The sequence below is a fragment of the Vigna angularis genome, chromosome 1 (genome assembly GCF_016808095.1).
Source record: "Vigna angularis cultivar LongXiaoDou No.4 chromosome 1, ASM1680809v1, whole genome shotgun sequence".
Taxonomy (NCBI): domain Eukaryota; kingdom Viridiplantae; phylum Streptophyta; class Magnoliopsida; order Fabales; family Fabaceae; genus Vigna; species Vigna angularis.
Genome location: NC_068970.1, coordinates 59,334,771 through 59,353,960, shown reverse-complemented (window position 1 = coordinate 59,353,960; position 19,190 = coordinate 59,334,771). Strand labels below are relative to the sequence as shown.

The following is a 19,190-nucleotide window of genomic DNA, read 5'->3' as shown; positions in this document are numbered from 1 at the left end:
TTTTTCTTCCGTAACTTATGCTTTACAAAATTTCGTTAGAGATGTGATTTAATTATATTAAATCCTCAAATTTTCTCTTCTCTATATTGTAAAATAAGAATAAACATTTCCTAAAGATGATCATGTTCCAAATGCGAAACGAAATAAATGTCCCATCGAAACATAGATTCAGAAACTGATATATGTCGACTTGTGGGAATGTACACAGTACCTTTTATGGACTGTAATTGGATTTTACATTGTGTATCCAGATTGTCCACCGATTTTTTGTTTTCCAAAGATGTCAAATATTCTAAAACATGTCGAGTTATCCATATTTACAATTGACTGGATGGGTCTCCACACAATCTTTGATTGTTCCAAACGCAATGTATTGAGTGAAAAACATATATAGATACGAACATGAAGTGTCTGAAATTCTGAATAGGGGTGATCCCATGATTGATCCTGTCAAATGGTGCCGTGCCTCCATTTTTCACAAGGCCGATAGAAAAAGTGAGAAACCGCATCCAAGTGAAGCAAGGATTTAAACACAAATCCATTTGAATAAAGAGCAATTACATAATTAAGACGGAATCTGAAAAAAAAAAAATTGATTGATCTGTACTTTCCTTCTCCTTCGCTTTTTCCTATGCAGAACAGTATTGTCATGACCAAAACCAAAAATCATGACATGCATCTCAGACAATACCTTCACTGATATACAAAGAATTGGCAAATTAAAGAATTGCTTCCTGTTTAATTTGTTTTAACAAGCTGTTATGTGTAATTGGACCATACTTTTACAAAACCTGGTACATTTGAGTGTTGAAGAAAACCATGGTCGATGGCAGAGTTCAAAATTGAAGAATGAGATGGCTTCAGATTTATGGTATTGGAATCCGATCCATACTTCTTAGGAGGCATCAGAATTTGAGGTACGCTTGCAACAACTAAGAGTGTTAGTCTCTCTAATCTGCACCCATAAATAAAATACGTGAAATGTATTTTTTTCTAAAAACGATGAAGCACTAGAAGGTATAAGAAAAATATTCTCTCTGAGACATCCAACCTAAAAAAAGTCATAACTAAGTTACATGTATAACATCTAACCTAAAAGAAAAGTTATAACTAAACTCATCCGACTTAAGAGAAGGGAAAAAAAATCTCTTTACTGCACTGTATATATGACAAGGGAAACTATGTTTTGACAATTCTTCTTTTATATACCATTAACAACTCTTTTACAATAATATAATAATAGTAACATCTATGTTAACCAACGATGTTTTGACAAATAATTAAGTGATTGCTAACTGCTTGTATGACTAATATTGATTTATTAATATATGAGTACTCATGATACTTCAGTTTGTGTCGCATATCCATGTCTGATATATATCCATATCAGATACTTTAGGATACCTTACAAATACTTATTAATAAGTATCTAATCTATAAAACAGTAAATACTTTTATAATACTGGACTATCCCAAGATAGTGGATAGTAAACAAATACAATAATTTATAACTTTTTATTTTGACAATGTTTAGTACATTTGATTCAATTTGGATTCACACAATAGTAATCATATATTTATTATCATGTTTCTAAGAATTTTTGCATACTTTTCAATATGCATATATCACGTCGTATCCTATTATTTTCATAATAAGTGTATCGACGTATATCCAATACACATATAGTGTCTGTGCATCATACGCGGACATAGATACTCTAATGCGCATAGGTCAACTCAAGGAATGTATGTCTAATTCCAAAACATATGGGGAGTGACTCAATCGATAAAAGTCATGCCAAGTTTGTACATGTTAGCCTGTCATGAATATGTTTAAATCATACCACATACTCCCACGCAAAACTCAAAAATTAAAGTGTATCAGAAGATAACTGAACTTACCGATTGATTCAATTTGTTGAAAAGGAATTTCAGATTCAGAAAAAAGTTGGGACAGGATAATTTCATTCCACATATCAGGTACTCCAGGAAGACACCAATGGCTACAATCTTGAATAGATGAATTGTCACTCCAATTACCAACATGTGCATCACTCCGGAAAGCAGACATAGAAGTAACATGGAGAGCATTTATAGGAATAGTAACATTCTTTACAACGTCTAAAATTGTATCTGAAAACAAGCTTTGATCCCTTCCATCAGTTTCTAATGTTGGGTACTGTGTCACATTGCAAATTCTACGGGTAAGATCACTGCATCAACCATAAAGGCTGGATCAATAACTTTTGAAGTGAGATTTCAAAGATAAGAAATCCCAGTGCATGAATAAAAATTCCTATAACCTGAGCAAAGTTACATGTAAGTATATATTTGGGGCGGTGGGAATGATAGGCATAGTTCTAACTAAGGTTTTACCAAGGAAAGGAATAATTTTAAGCAATAATATATACTATATAAAGAAAAGATAGACATGCTTAAATAGAAAATCATGTTAACAGTAAAGTAGGTACCTCCAGTGAGATGGCTCAAAAGTCCTAAAGAAGATGCGTGTTCTATTTTTATTAATCTCTCTCTCAACCCATGATGCCCAAGTTTCAAGTGCTATTCTAAAGGCAGCAGGAATTGACATCCCAAGTTTAAGAGAGCTTCCAACCTGGAAATAACAGCCCCTGTTGAAAGAAAGAAGAGGACCATTTTACAAAGGAACAGAAAAAAAAAAATTAAGAATCCAAAAACGCAGATTCTGCCTAACAATGAGAAATCAAAAAGCAAGTGAATGAACATTTAATGAATAATGAATCTGTTAGGCCTGATTGGGAAAATCAGTTGGTTAATGAGCCAGATCAAAAGCCTAGAATCTGGAAGGTATATGTCAGATCAAAAGCCTACAGTCTGGCTTGACCTTTATTGATTACAAAGCTTTAAACTGGCTAATAGACTTGTGGGCTAAATGAACCTATCACTGAAAAAACCCATAAATTCCTGTGTTAAAAAGTCTATCACAAAACAGATTTATTGTATAATAAACTACCTTCCTATCATACTAGTGATGGTTAAAACAACTGAACTTATTATCACATCTAACAAAATATTAAAACTAATTCAAGTAAGGAACATAAAGGTTTAGGTGTTACAGTAATGATGTAACACTATATAATAAATATTAATATTTTATTAAGAATCAGCCCTGTTATAAACAGTGTGGTCAATAAAGTCTGGTAGGTTTTATAAAACTGAATAGCTTGAGCATCTTAGCTAAAAGGCCTTTTAAGTTCAAGCTTAGCATTTTTTCTAAATAGGTTAAGCCAAGACTAGCTTTCAGTGGGTGACTCTGGGTAGCCTGACTTATTTCCAACCCTATTTGGAAAAAATGGTTTTCAGCACAGTGTAGGTAAAAGAGGGGATCATAATTCTCTTGCAATCAGCTTTAGGGCTGTGAAGTCTGGGCAGAGAATTTCATCGCTATGGAACTTCAGGCTTTGGGTAGTTCGGGAGTCACACAGTTGGTTTCTATTAACATCATATGTTTACAACAGTTTTCTGCTTTTAATTGAGAAGCAAATGGAAGTTAATTTTAAAAGTCTGACCACTGATACTTTCAGAATGAAAAGTAGACTCCATTCCATTTCTTTTACCTAACCCTCCACCAATTAATTTCACCACACCTAAGTTCCGCTAATACAACATTTTCTGATCATGAGTTATATTCGATTTATACAAAATTATGGTTACAAACAATAGCCACATGCTATTCCCATCCAACAGGTAAGCTGACAGAGAGCTTATCCAGAGAGTTTGGGACATTCAAATGAGGATATGCATATGGAACCAAAATCTCTATTATGATGGTTTCAATGTCGCCCAATTTTGCATGATATAACATAGGTTATGTTCAGCAATGAAGTACTCCTGAATTTAATTTTAAAATATAGCAATTGCATAGAAAGAGGATAACTACAAATGAACTAAATTAACTACAAATATTAAAATAGATGTCAAGATGGGATAACTGCATTCTATCTGAAAATAGAATATGGACATAATGTAGTACATATCTTAATCCAACCTGAAACTACCCACAACTCCCACTAACAGAGAGGATGGTCTCAGGTTATGTAGCAAAACTCTTCCCTCCATCCTTCTCTCTCTTTAGGAAATGAGATATCTTTCCTAGAAAAGTCCAACTGTAATATTTAGATGGTAGTCATAATGGGAAAGTAAAAAGAATATGCAATTAAGCATGATTGAATTCAGTTTTTCTGATGAATTGCAAGGCTCAGAAGGTTTTGTAAAAGCAGTAAACTATGTGCAGATTAACAGAAGGTTAAGCCGCACCAGTTAAAACTGTGTTAAGTTGAATAAATTTTCTAAAAGTGGTGTCAAATATATCTTAAGTTAGAAATTTAAAGAACAAAACATAGTCATGTGCCACACTAAGAACAAGCAAAATTTCAAGTATAACTAGCCTCTATTCTCAAAAAATGCGGAGGCAAGAATCACAGTAATAATCTCCAGAGTCCAAGGGATACAATTTAACTGGGTGAGGCAGACTTCTGGTAAAAAAATTTAGTAGTCTATGTATTTTCAATTGTATGGATTTTAATAACGAGAGGGTAGACAGAGACCGAGAAGGATATTGGAAAAAAAAATATTAAATTGGATATCATATTGAATCGTGAGTTTGAAAATTTTGGTTTTCAATCAAAATGATCCGTACGGATGAGGTGACTTCACCAACTGGAATAAGTTGGTCATTGGTATGGCCATGAAGTGATGCCACCACGGACTAAAAGGAGCCCACACAAAGAGAAGTAGCTCCAAGAAGTATCGTCAAAGATCAAGACAAGGAGAAGAGAAGTCCGAGAGATAAGCAGAGCTTCTAGGGGTGTCTTAACTAGAAGCAAGGCTAAGGAGCATGAGGAGGAGCTTCATCAAACCAACAAAGACACGAGGACTCTTAGGATTAGTGTAGATAGGAATAATAATACCTCTTTCTATACATACTTAGTATTACTTGGTGTTAATCCTCTCTTCTTAGGATCATAGGATTTGGCTAGCTTAGCCTGGTGTGCTTGTACTGTTCTTAGCATAGCTTTGTTTGGTTATAAGGTTTAAAAAGAAATGGGAAGGGATATCTTTGACCACAACCTCACATGCCTACCTTCTCCTATATAAGGACAACTCTTGAGATAACTTTTAATGGAATGAAAACTTAGGAATTTGGTGAAGAGTATGATTCTTCTTCTTTTCTTGGAGAGCTCATATCTTAGGTGACATACCATGTAGCGAACCTCCTAAGTGTTGCTTATCTCCAAAGAGGAGTGGCCCCTACCTTGTCAAAGTTCCCCAACTTTGTGCTTCAATCTTGAAGCCAGTCTTGTTCTCAAAGGTAAACCTTCTTTTCTGGTCTTTCCTTCTTTCTCTTAGTCTCTTTTGACCTATCTCTCCTTCGCTTGAGATCCTTGTTTAGCCATAGCATACCACACCTATCTATTTCAAGAATCATCACTCCTACACGTTACACAATTTTCTAACCAAAAGCTTATTTACCAAACTATAGCAAGATTCAAGAAACCAACAAGTTTCTTCCTAGCTCACGGCCTTTTGGGTTTACACCACTCAAATCACTCCTACAATTCAAGCCAAGTACATCATTGCCTTCCCTATTCAATCCGCATCATAACCTAACAAGATTCATCCAATTCCAATCAGTTTCATGTTAGAACTCATCCTATCATCACCTTTAGCTTCTGCAACCAAAAACCAACCCTGTCCTTCCAAGAATCATACCAAATCCATCTTGACGAACCAAGCACCACCTTTCCCTACCTTTCTATAGTTTGACCGAATCATAACCTCACCAAAAAACAATCCAGAAAACCCACCACTTAAGTGCAAGGTTCTTTCTCCTCCTTCATCATATATGTCCTTGAACTTGTAGTGGAAAGATCCACCAATCTTGCAAGCCTACAAGGCTTCCATCATGAAGCAAATAAGAGAACAATAGCTACTATTGTGAACAATTAGGTTAACTGCTACAAAAGCTTTGTATCATCGGGGAAAAGTTTTTTCCCCTTAAAATAAAGGACATAACTTCAATCAAGTTCCTTCTGTTCTTCTGAAATCAAACCAAGACATGCATTTTTTTAAAATGCAATATTTATTTAGTGAAGGCCATTTAATGCTGGGAAGGACAGCCACATGTCACATTTGATTTGAGAACAAGGACATAAAATAACTTGATCTAAATTTTGTCCCAAAACAAAAGCCACTGATAAACAAATGATAAGAAAAACAGTGAAAGCTGAAAAGCATGGCAATGAAATTAGAATGAACTATAGTAGATATCCTCACAGTAACACATAGCAACACTTGGGTAGCAGGTTAACATTAAAATGTGAAAGAGAAGGGAAACTTACATATCAAAAAGCTTAGATGGAACCCACCAATGCCCAGTATTGAATATCAGAATATCTGAATTCACCCACTGGTCACTTATATCATCCAACTTGTCCAATAAGAGTGTGGATTTGACCCTTTTTGGTGCATGTCTAGGCATCCTGCCCTGCTGCACCAGGAAAACCGAGCGAAAAAACTCAATGGTGAAATTGAAGGCACTGAACCGCACCCCTAAGAACCTGATCTTCTTTGTTATCTGATTCCGGTTCACTTCATAAACACCTCTCTTATCTTCAACACCAGTCATGAGCATGCAAATCAGAGACTCCCACTGAGTCCTACTCATTGAATCCCCGACAAAAACAACCCTTTTGCTTCTCAACATTTCCAACACACCACGCACATCAAACCTTGGAATCTCACAACTCCTAGGCTTCCACCTCCATCCAAGATAATCCCTGTCACTCCTCCCATTCCCTAAACAGTCGAATCCCCTTTCTACGAAAGGGCACTCTGTGGCATTATACAAAGGGTGATCTTGAACCCGCACCCAGCTTCCATCAAACACATCACAATCTCTCACTGATCCATTGTTATGTTCAGATGAAAGAACTTGAACATTGGAAAACGCTTGGCTAAGGCTTGGAAGGACGTACATGTAGCCACCTACGGCTACAAAGAAGGAAAGAACAGAGACAGTGATGATAAGAACCTGAAACCTGAGAGAGACACATCCGAAGCGGTTGTTGGTGGTGTTGTTAAGACTGCCTCTGGGACTTCCAATGGCGAGGGACCTTCGATTGACGGAATAAGTTTTGTTGAAAGAAATGGTCTTATTCAGAGCACTACTCATTGTGACAGAACAGAGCCATCACGGTACGCAACCTATGAGTAAGTTGAAAGGGCAAATAGAGTGACCCAGATGAGAAAGATTCGATTTTGGCGAAAGAAGAAAGAAACCCAGATGCCAAAAATGGATAAAGTATGGAAATACAGAAAAATCAAAGTCCAAGGACAGAAGGAGAAGAGTTGTTGTGTACATTATTATTGTTGGCCACAGAACATAACATGTTTCATCAGAACTCCCTCAGTGGTGTTAGGTACTCTGAGACATTTAATCACTCTCTCTCTTTCTTTCTTTTTTCTTTTTTTTAATAATGTAGAGAACTGTGTAATTATGGGATAGATACGTTGATTAAAAAGAAAAAAGAAATTGGTAATTTCTAAGAAGTATTTTTAAGGTTTAATCATTTTGAATGTTTCTATTTGTGTAGAATCGTCTTAATTAGGTCCTCGTATTTTTTTTTATCTCACTTAGGTCCCTATTTATGTAAAATTGAATCAATTAAAACTTTGCCGTTAATTTTAATGAATGGCGTTAAAATTGTAGTAAAATAGGATGCTGACTTTGCATGTGTGAGACAGGTGGCAGAGTTACGTGAAATTTAATTATTTTAAATTTTAAAAAACTATCATCTTCCTCCTATGAGAAGAACCAAGAATCAGATAGCAAGCCAGAAACCCTCAGTTCGAGAGACGAATATCAAACTGCAAAACCCTCAAAATCTCCAACCGAACCCTCGCCGCAAAACGCAGAAGCCCTCACCCCCGATCTACAAGGAAGAAGAATCCCAACCAAATTTCGAATACAGAGGGAACCTAGGATTTCCCAAATCGATTTGAAGTGAAAACCCTAATCTCAGTTCGCAAAAATCAGGTATCGGCACAGAAACCTCTACGGAACCCAATAAAAAACAGAAGAAGAGGAGGAGAAGGAAGCTTCCTCCTTGCCGCGAATCAGAACGGAGGGAAGAAGAATAACAACTGCCAACGTGCCTCCGACGCCTTTCCGTCGCGCCTCCGACGCCTTTCCGTCGCGCCTCCGACGCCTTTCCGTCGCGCCTCCGACGCCTTTCCGTCGCTTCTCCGCCGCGTCTTCGCGAGATTACCCCCTAAGCACGAGCCAAGGATGGTTTTTCCCAAGGTTGGGTGGTCCGCGAGATTAGAGAGAAGAAGAAGCTTGAAGCTTCTAGTGGCTCACATAAAAGAAAAAGAGGACGAACTGGAAAAAAAAAACAGGTTTCTAAAGCTATCCAAGGCTTGGTTTTCCAAATTCTAAAAATACAAACTCTGAACCCTTATTTGAGTTCTCTGTGGAAAATTAGAATCAGAAATCCAATTTTAATCTGATGAAGAAATTAATTATGAATAGAAATTAATTTGGTTTTTGCTGCTATCCAGAACATGGCATTCATTATGCAGCATTTTTCATTATTGGATTCCGCTTATACTGAATGGAGATGCGTGTCCAAATTATATGCCAATGGCAATTTTTTCTTTTTGGGTGTCTATTTTTCTTGGTTTGGTGGTTTCTCTTAGGATCTTTGTTGGAAAATTTACAGAAATGAACCAGAAGCCTTTTTTTTCTTCATTTGTTTTGACCATTCAAAATTCTCGGGGTTGTATTCCCTTTGTTTACCCTTGTTTACTTTCTTTGTTTTCTTTCTTCGAGCTTTATGTTTATCATATCTTCTAAAGATTTAATGAGAGAAATAAATAGCGGATCTGTTGTGCATTCCTTAATGTCGATTGCCATGTTTTCTTTTACTCTTCTGTATCCCCCGTTTATGAAGTTACTGGTTTTTTCTGAATATTTGATCGCCTTGTTGTTCTTCTCAATATTCATTTGGGGAGGAAAATTATCTTTATGGTGTTTGATATGATTTGAGTGATATAGGAAGTTTTATTTATTTTTCCTTTTGTTTTTAGTTTTTTCTGGTTTTTAGGAATACATATACTAGCTATTGAAGAAGTTTCAGTCATTCATAGGAGGAAGAGGATAGTTTTTAAAAATTTAAAATAATTAAATTTCACGTAACTCTGCCACCTGTTTCACACGTGCAAAGTTAGCATCCTATTTCACTACAATTTTAACGTCGTTCATTAAAATTAACGGCAAGGTTCCAATTGATTTAATTTTACATAAATAGGGATCTAAGTGAGATAAAAAAGAATACGAGGACCTAGTTGAGACGATTCTGCACAAATAGGAACATTCAAAATAATTAAACCTATTTTTAACTTGTAATAATTAAAAAAACTTGAGTTTGTTTAACAAGCATTCCAATAACTTATTAATGATTATTAATTATTAAGTATTTTGATTAATAATACTTTTTTCATTCTAAATAAATAATTTGAAGAATATCTTATGTTGATGATTAAAATATATTAAAATAATAAAATTGACTAAGTATATTTAAATTTTTAAAGTAATTTCCATATTAATTTCTCTTTGAGAATTTTGTTCAATAAATAGTTTAGAAAAGAAAATATTGTTATTTTAAAAGTAAAAAGTAAAAAAAAATTATAATGAAGACTACTAACAGTGATGGGTAGGAAATTTTTATTTGAAATTTTAATTCTTATTGTTCATATGAACTTGTTTGTGAATTTTTTAAAAGAGAGAAATAAAATGCTTTTTTTCTATATCCGTGCATTAAAAGAAAATTTTATAAAAATATAATTTTTTTTCTATATATCAGTTTGTATATAAATTAATTTTATTTTATATATACATAAACCTCACACTAGCTGTGATCCCAACATATGTTTTTATTAAAAGAAAAATGTAGTGGTTAGTAGATATGCCATAGCTGGAAAGTGGACACTATGTTGACATCATCGTTGACAATGACAATCAAATCTAAACGCGTTATTGACTCACTAATTCAAAACAACAGTGTGGTCACAAATTTAGTTTACAAATTTATTATGCAAATAAGAAATAAAAGACAGGAAAAAAACAAAGAAGATATAAGAGAAAAGATTAAGAAAATAATTAACTTTTATTTTAATTTAAGAGGAAGTAAAACACTGTTTTTCTCTTGTTCATTCATAGAATTTATAATATAGAATGATACATTTGTTTTGCAATGAAAAAGAAAAGAAAAAGATTGGTTGGTCTAATATATGTAAACTGAATTTGTCTAATTCTTCAATCCGCTGAACCCAGTTATAATTTTTGATAATTAACCTGGATTGAATTATTGAGTGTAGATCATTGTTAAATTCACCTCCCTAAATTTCGTGTTTTTAATTTGATCTTTTTATTACATCCCTTTTCTAAAACTAATTTCTGAAATATATTTTAGTTTCAAAAATTAATTTTAAAAATGTATTAGATATTCTAAAAATAGAGTTTAAGAATTTAATAATTATTCTGCAATTACTAGTTTTTGTTTATACTGCTTAATAATAAGTCAAGTATAGAAGTATTAGATAAACTCATAACACAAACCATTAAAAAAAAAACAGAATTATTGGTAGATAAAATTATATAGGTATGCTCTTTGTTAGGGTGGGAGTTCTAGTGACTCATTAGGCTACTACACCTCCATGACGATGGGTTGACCTTTACTTCACTTTGTTAGTGTTGAATGTAAATCCTTGTTTAAGGTATTCTTTTTATTTATTGAACTTCAAATTTGTGATTATCATGATTAAGGTTCTTCACATGTGTAAATCTCATATTAAACTTGATTCACTTACTACCTAATAAATCATGTTTGTTTAACAATGTTGCAAGCCTTTTCTTTTTTCTCCTTTTTAGTTCTAAGCTTTTGTTGGATTATAATTAGTGAAAACAACTTCAAACTTACAAAAATAATATAAACTATATAAAAATTAAACATTTTATTTTATTTCTTGACTCATATATCCAATTTATAAATCCAAATTAAAATATTTAGGAGTTCGTTACAATTTAATATATATCACAATCTTTCAAAATAGAGTATTACAAGAATTTTTTTAATTACTAAATTTATCGATAAAATCAAAGTTATCAACAAATTTTAGGATTTAGTTATCCTATAACCTCAGTTAAAAAGATTATTGGGTTAAATATGTTTTTAGTCTCTCTTTCAAACTTTGATATACTTTGATTATTCTCCTTAAGTAAATTATAGGTAGTGTGTCATGTCATTTTTTTTTTCTGACACCGAATCAACTTTTCCCAACTTTTCTCCCTCCTCTCCCTCAATCTTCTCCTTAAACTCCTTCTTAGAAATCATCACATCCTTCAATCTCTTCAACGCCATCACCGGTCCTGCCTCAAGCACCGCCTTATACGTCGTCCTAAATCCTTTTCTCTAAAACCTCCGCCGAAGCCTTGAGCAAATCTTCCAAATCGAACACCCTGGCTGCATGTAGACTGTTTTTTTTCTTCTATTATACACGATGCAATTAAATATTTTAGAAAGTCGAAAAGATTGAAGAAGGCAAGCCAAAATTTACGAGAAAGTCAGAGAAAAAAATGAAATAAAAAGAATAGAAAGATATAAGAGAATATTAAGGTTCTAGAGGAAGGAAGATTGAATTGATTTAGAAGATCTTCGTTCCAATTCCGCTCGGCCAACTCGCCGCCAACCTTTCCGATTCTGACCTTTCCTTAACAGCCTTTGAGATCTACGTTGCTGCCTGTCGCACCTCCTTCGGCAAGCCACTCAGTTTCATCCCTAATCACTCCTCCGCCAATTCACCCTGACCAGAACTCGCCGAACTCGCAAGCACTCCAGCGATCCATCACTTCTACCGCCGCCAACAACGTTATGAAGGCCTTTGGCTTGAAATCGCCTGGTTCGGGCTCCAGAAAGAGTCCTGGCTCCGGTTCGGGCTAGGCAAAGCCGAAGCGATAATTAATAGTCGGAGAACTCATGCGAAACCAGATGAGGGTTTCCGAAGTCATGGATTCGCGCGTGAGACGCGCTCTTCTCAGGATTTCCGCTGGCTAGGTCATAACACTCTTCGCTTAATCCCTTCTTCATGTTTTTCGCACTTCCTGCAATGCATGTAACAAGTGATGGTTGATCTGGTTCAATTTTACTTGCTTATTGGTTATCACTGAGGTTTTAAATTGCAACCACTGTCGAGGTTTGAACGCAATCCTTGAGGCAGGGCCGGTGGTGGCGGTGAAGAGATTGAAGTATGTGACGATTTCTGAGAAGGAGTTTAAGGAGAAGATTGAGGGAGAGGGAGGGAGAAGGAGGGAGAAAAGGTGGGAAAATTTCAGAAAAAAAAATAACGTGGCACACCATCGTTAGCCACCTTAGCTGATTTACTTTGAAGAGAAACTAAAAACAAATTCGCTTGATTGTTTAGAGACTAAAAATATATTTAACCCATGAACTTTTCTATTTGTTTCGAGGATTATTTATATAATAATAATAATAATAATGTAACAAGTGAAGACAAAATCCACATTAATTATTTTTTATATAAATAATATGTAAAAGAATGAAATGCATAATACAAAAATTTCAGAAACCAACACACACTAAAATATTTTAATGTAGAAAAAGCCCAATATAAAGGAAAAATACATGAGACGTGGTTCAAGAAAATCTTCCACTAATAATAATAATTAATTGATACACAACACATTCTTTTAGAATTTTCAAGGATTAAAAAAAACATTCTTTTCACCAACAAGGTGGATAACTAAATAATATAGAAGAAACCCTCTCTCTCTCTCTCTCTCTCTCTCTCTCTCTCTCTCTCTCTCTCTCTCTCTCTCTCTCTCTCTCTCTCTCTCTCTCTCTCTCTCTCTCTCTCTCTCTCTCTCTCTCTCTCTCTCTCTCTCTCTCTCTCTCTCTCTCTCTCTCTCTCTCTCTCTCTCTCCTCTCTCTCTCTCTCTCTCTCTCTCTCTCTCTCTCTCTCTCTCTCTCTCTCTCTCTCTCTCTCTCTCTCTCTCTCTCTCTCTCTCTCTCTCTCTCTCTCTCTCTCTCTCTCTCTCTCTCTCTCTCTCTCTCTCTCTCTCTCTCTCTCTCTCTCTCTCTCTCTCTCTCTCTCTCTCTCTCTCTCTCTCTCTCTCTCTCTCTCTCTCTCTCTCTCTCTCTCTCTCTCTCTCTCTCTCTCTCTCTCTCTCTCTCTCTCTCTCTCTCTCTCTCTCTCTCTCTCTCTCTCTCTCTCTCTCTCTCTCTCTCTCTCTCTCTCTCTCTCTCTCTCTCTCTCTCTCTCTCTCTCTCTCTCTCTCTCTCTCTCTCTCTCTCTCTCTCTCTCTCTCTCTCTCTCTCTCTCTCTCTCTCTCTCTCTCTCTCTCTCTCTCTCTCTCTCTCTCTCTCTCTCTCTCTCTCTCTCTCTCTCTCTCTCTCTCTCTCTCTCCTCTCTCTCTCTCTCTCTCTCTCTCTCTCTCTCTCTCTCTCTCTCTCTCTCTCTCTCTCTCTCTCTCTCTCTCTCTCTCTCTCTCTCTCTCTCTCTCTCTCTCTCTCTCTCTCTCTCTCTCTCTCTCTCTCTCTCTCTCTCTCTCTCTCTCTCTCTCTCTCTCTCTCTCTCTCTCTCTCTCTCTCTCTCTCTCTCTCTCTCTCTCTCTCTCAGTTTTTTCTCACCATAGACACTCACAATTTTGTCTATTTGTCCTCCTCCTGTTTTCCTCCTAACATACAAATGATTGCATAATTTTAAATTGTATAATGATCAGAAGTTTATAAATAAAAATACATATTTTTTTCTTATTGACTCACAATAATTATGTATATATATTAAAAGAATAATTTCAACAACTTACCAAGAAAAAGGAAAAATGCCAATCAAAATCAAGGAAACCGCATAAAAGTTGGATGAAGCAAAAAAGATTATGTTTTGCACGAGTAAGTGGAATTTTAAGTTCGAACGATTCAACTCAATAAAAAGTTGTGATTTCACATGTGAATGCATGTTTAAGAAAGATCGATACAAGATTGGCTAATTATTTGTTATAAAAACTTCTAAACTTAATTTGATTTTTTTTAAACAAGAAAATAGAGTTATTGTGTTATCTTCTTAAAAGCTTATTTTATATGACATATTTTTTTTTTACAAGTTTGACCTATTTCTAAGCAAAGAGAGAGTATGTCTACATTAGTAATTAAAGACGGTTAGATAATATAATTTTTTATGCTAACATGTACAATGCATAATTATTACACTTTTCAAAACACAATAATAAACCGATAGTGTTTATGGAGAAATTTTTATGCAAAATAAAATATAATTTGTGAAAATTAAATATCATTATTTAAGACACGAGAGAAAAGTAGAAATTAGTAAGTTTAACTTTATATAAGTGGAGTCTAATTTGTTTATATGATGTAAGTATATTTTTAAGACTTAATCAAACTTTTTGTCATCTTTTTAAAGACCATTTTGCAACAAAACTTTTATATGTGGCATATATATTTATCTTTTTTTTTAAGCTTTATCCTAGTCTAGATTTTGAGAACGCACACAAGCTAATAAATTTCTCCTTCTTTCTTTTCTTTTTATTTTTATGATCATATCTTTTGATACTTTAGCTTACATTTTTCTTTCCTATTCTTCCTCTTTTTTATTTTTTTCTTTGGTTCTGATTTCATTTATCACCCTTCCATAATCAGATTGTATCAATTAGGAGGTAACAAAGTATAGAGCACACAGCTCTATCCAATTGGATTTTGATAAAGAATAAGTTCATTTTAAACCATAATCTCTATACTTTTGCAATTCAATTATAGTTGTGATAAGTTCATTTTTGTTATTGGTTCTACTAATTAAGAATTTTCATTCTGTGAACTAATATAACTTTCATTTGTGTTTTGGTGACTTACTAGTTTTTTAGAATTTTGAACTATTTTTTGGTTTGCTCGAAGTCCAGGTAAATTCCAAGTAAGAGGAGTCATTTTGAATCATAGATTGAAATATTATATTCACTAAATTATAAATGTGTGGTAATGATGTGATATTTTGTTAAATTAAGTGAATGTCAGATTGAAACTTAAACTGTTAAGTTAATTTAATTTATACTAATAGGAATGGCCAAGAATTAGCTCTAATGTGATATATGCTTCTTAATTTTAAAAACAAAAGTAAGATGAATTTGGAGACATGATGGAAGGGTTTTAAAAGATAGAGAGAATATAGAAGTCCCCTTAAAACTGCATTCTTATCAAATAGTTGTTAAATTACTCATATAATAACAAATAAATTACTCATATAATAACAAATCAAAGAGCCTCGTAAGACATTAAAACAAAAGGACACATAAAAGAAAATATATTAAAATATAGTTTTTGAGTAAATAAGCTTTGGTGTATGCATGTTAAATGGTGACTTTTATCCTTTTCATGTATAAGAAGTGCTTCATAAAGTAACTAACGTATAAGATTTTGTGCAACGTAAAGGAATGAACTTCATGGATGTTACAGTGTTTTCCATTGGGTTTAGTTTTCTTTAAACCTTAAAACCTGTGTATTCATTGAGTGAGTAGCAGGGTTAAAACGGGAATGCTATAACATATACTTTATAGTGGTAAGCACATGCACCGTCATCAGAGGAAAAGCCACTGACAGAAGCAGTAATCTAACTAACAGCCACTGATTTTATGCAAAACACCCAATTATAGGCATTCAGTATCAGTTTTTTCTATTTGTTTTTCGAAGTGATTTGTTAGTCATTGAATGAATGACCTAGTCACTGGTCTCTTAATGGAATTCAAGATTTTATCATTGCTTTCATCCACTCACCTTATGGTCTGCACACAAACACACACACATCCTGTATTCGCAAAACCTAAGTGAATGAACATATGAAAATCCTCAGTTCTCAACCTTATTCTGTTATGCAGTTTCTAACTAACCCAACAAAAAACAGTATAATATTTAGATATCCACATTAATAGAAGTTAAAATTAAGGATGATTTTGACTCATGGGAATTTTGACCACATCTAGGGCATTCTCTAAATATTTCTTTATGAATAGTTGAGAGATAAAAATGTGTAGAAGTTGATGTTAAGACAATCTCTAATATAAAGAGTTATATTATGGACAACTCATTTTCCTTTATGTAGATTTTTTTGTGTTATATAAATTGTAAGATAATGTTGCAACTTCATGTTTACAAGTACAATACCCACACTTTAATCATTTTTATTTACAGTTTAGACTTTTTAAAATTTAAAATAGTGTTATTTTTAAATTTTATATCAAATAAACATTATATTTCTTACATTATACACCAAGAGATATGTAAGTATTGGAGTTTATGTATATGGTAAATGAAGTATTATAGTGGAGATGAAGTGAAATTATGGATGATATGAGATATTTCCTTGATTTGAGTAGTCATATTTCATATATGGGAAACAGGGAAATGTGTGATTTTAGTTTGGATATATCTTCATTATCTTATTAAAGGAAATCATAGTATATATTTTCTTGTTGAATTATGATGAGTATTAGGTTTAATTCTTCTTCTTTAAGTTACACCATAATTTTGGCCATTCAAGTTTTTTTGGTTAATTACTTTCTATATTTTGAAGATTAGGTCAATTATGTTTCTCTATTCTTTTTCTTCTAGACAAAATGATCAAATTATGTTTTACTTAATTTTTTCGGTAGTTAAATCATCACACTTTGTTCAACCTCATTCAAGTCAAAACTAACATTGAATTTTTGACCAAAAGTTTAAGAAAAATATCAGAATTTTCATTCTTCGAACCCTAATTTTATATTATAATCAAAATCATTTAAATTTTATTCAACATTCACCAAGTTTTTTTTTTAAACTACGTGTCCAAAAAATAATCATAAACCCCAAATATTTTGCATAAGAAAATGAGAATTCGGGAGGTTTATGAAAAAAGAAAATAAACAAAATCAAATTTAAAATTTAAAAATATAACTTAGTTATTGTCTCCAAATAAAATAGAAGTCCAAAATTTCAAATAGTTAAGAGATAAAAAAAATATAGTTAATGATAAGCACTTTTTTAATATGAAGAGGCATGAGCTAAAAAAGATAGAGAAAAAACAAGTCCAGATTCTTGTTGGATTTTTTTATGCTATCTTTTGTTAAGCATTAAAAATACAGAGGTTGATATTTTAAAAATCTTTTTAATATATTCTAAAACTTCAAAATCAATTTTCATCCTGATTATTTTGAAGGTACAACAAAGGAATAACACATATCAATCACTAGAAAATCCAAAATCAAAGAAAACTCTGTACTTGAAATAGAAGAATATTTTAGGGCTAAAATCAAGTCATATGTATAGAAATAATAATCCAAGCAAGCACCAGTCCTTTTTTTCAAATTCTATAAACTGGTTTCGAGTACTTTTTTGGACAATGTGAATATTAACAAGAAGGTGATAAGAGAACAAATAAGAAACATTTAATATATTACCATGCAAAATGATTTAATATTCACTTATAGCATTTGAAACTAACTAGTATGAAATATATATTTTTAGATAATAAATATTTTTCATGAGAGATAATCCTATATTTAAGTCTTACAATATTTATTTAAATAGAATGCTCTCGTTATATCTTAACTTATATTAAGACCCTTTTCAATAAAACTTGTGAAATATATAGCAAGTCTGTTACTAAAATGCATGTATTAAGTTAAAACTAAAAGAATCATACATTCTAAATATGGTTTGTGAATTTCATTTACGAGTATTGAACATTACATTAGTAACACTTTCAATAATTTTGACGAAATTAATGACTATTTTATTTATATTACCAATATATATATATATATATATATATATATATATATATATATATATATATATATATATATATATATATATATATATATATATATATATATATATATATATATATATATATATATATATATGCGTACCTGGATGAATGAGATACCTCCCTGAGCAACCTTTCTAAAGCTAATGGACATATGATTTTGAATATATTAATTAAACACACATTTTTTTTGCAGCCAATATCATAATTATAATACTACTACATGTATCCAACTATGTATATATATGTTCAAATCCATTACGCATTTTGTTGTCAACAAAGTAAATTATTAACTAAACTAAATAATAGATTAAATATCATACAAAGTTCTATGGCCTGAGTATACTTTGCAGAAAATATATACATACAAAATGAGGCATGATCATGTGCATGCAAATGCAGGTTTTCCCCCATACGCATACCAGGATGGAAATGTCCTTGTATTCTTATTCACTAAGAAAGAAGACATACAATAAAAGTGGATAAAGATGATTTGTATGAGGTAAAAATAAAAAAGAAACAAGGCACATAGGTAGACGAAGAAGGTTTCTTTTTCAGTGCAAACGAAAACCGTTAGGTTTTGAATCCATAATCCACATCTGTTTAAGTGTTTGATTTTATGGCACTGAAAAGAAAGAAGTGACTGTAATATAAAGAAATTTGCTAAGGACGTAAGTTATGAAAAAGTTAAAATTATAAAGAAGAATACATTTAATATTTGAAAAGGTAAAAAAGTAAATTAACACTTTACTTTACTGTAAAATGCTTAAAATAACTTAAAGAAAGATATGACATGTTTGATCACAGAGTAGCCTTAACAATGGTTAAGGTTAGTAGGATCATGCAAATGTGTGTGAAATCTAGGTACAATGAAAACAACTAAATGTCGAAGCGATAACTTCCTTTATGTAAATCCAAAAATCATTCAATTGTTGAAACAATGAGCTGCAATTAAAGGTTTACAAGAAATGCATGATCTAAAGTGGGATTTTCAGCTTTAGGTTATGATCTGTCTCGCCATGAGTTTTCTCTTTTGACCCCTTTAGGCATCAAAACATTATCAGATACAAAACTTGTAATGACATCTGGTTAAGTTGTTTTGTTGGAGTAGAAATCAGTGTTGAGTGCGTGTGTGTATATGCGGCACACATGCCAATAAGCATGTATATATGTAATTATGCTCACACAGAGAGAGAGAGAGAGAAAGGGCACAGAAAGTAATAGAAAAAAATGTATACAAAGAGAGAGAGATAGCCAGA

The 19,190-nt window shown here is 32.9% G+C and overlaps 1 protein-coding gene across 1 annotated transcript; it reads right to left on the bottom strand.

Moving 5' to 3' along the window:
• Positions 1–144: 144 nt before the first annotated feature.
• Positions 145–8,333, bottom strand: LOC108344355 (protein trichome berefringence-like 7). The gene is made up of 4 exons (XM_052869369.1): positions 6,381–8,333; positions 2,472–2,630; positions 1,903–2,213; positions 145–955 (listed from the first exon to the last, which is right to left on the bottom strand). The coding sequence occupies exons 1-4, from the start codon at positions 7,211–7,213 to the stop codon at positions 951–953; spliced, it is 1,308 nt and encodes a 435-aa protein (XP_052725329.1). The 5' UTR covers positions 7,214–8,333; the 3' UTR covers positions 145–950.
• Between the last annotated feature and the right edge of the window lie 10,857 nt (positions 8,334–19,190).

Bases quoted from the DNA above. Each gene is read 5' to 3' on its own strand.
- LOC108344355 (XM_052869369.1), bottom strand. From the start codon at position 7,213: ATGAGTAGTGCTCTGAATAAGACCATTTCTTTCAACAAAACTTATTCC. The intron at 2,631-6,380 runs GTAAGTTTCCCT...TTCTTTCAACAG, and splicing joins CCATCTAAGCTTTTTGATAT to GGGCTGTTATTTCCAGGTTG. The intron at 2,214-2,471 runs GTACCTACTTTA...TGGTTGATGCAG, and splicing joins TTTGAGCCATCTCACTGGAG to TGATCTTACCCGTAGAATTT.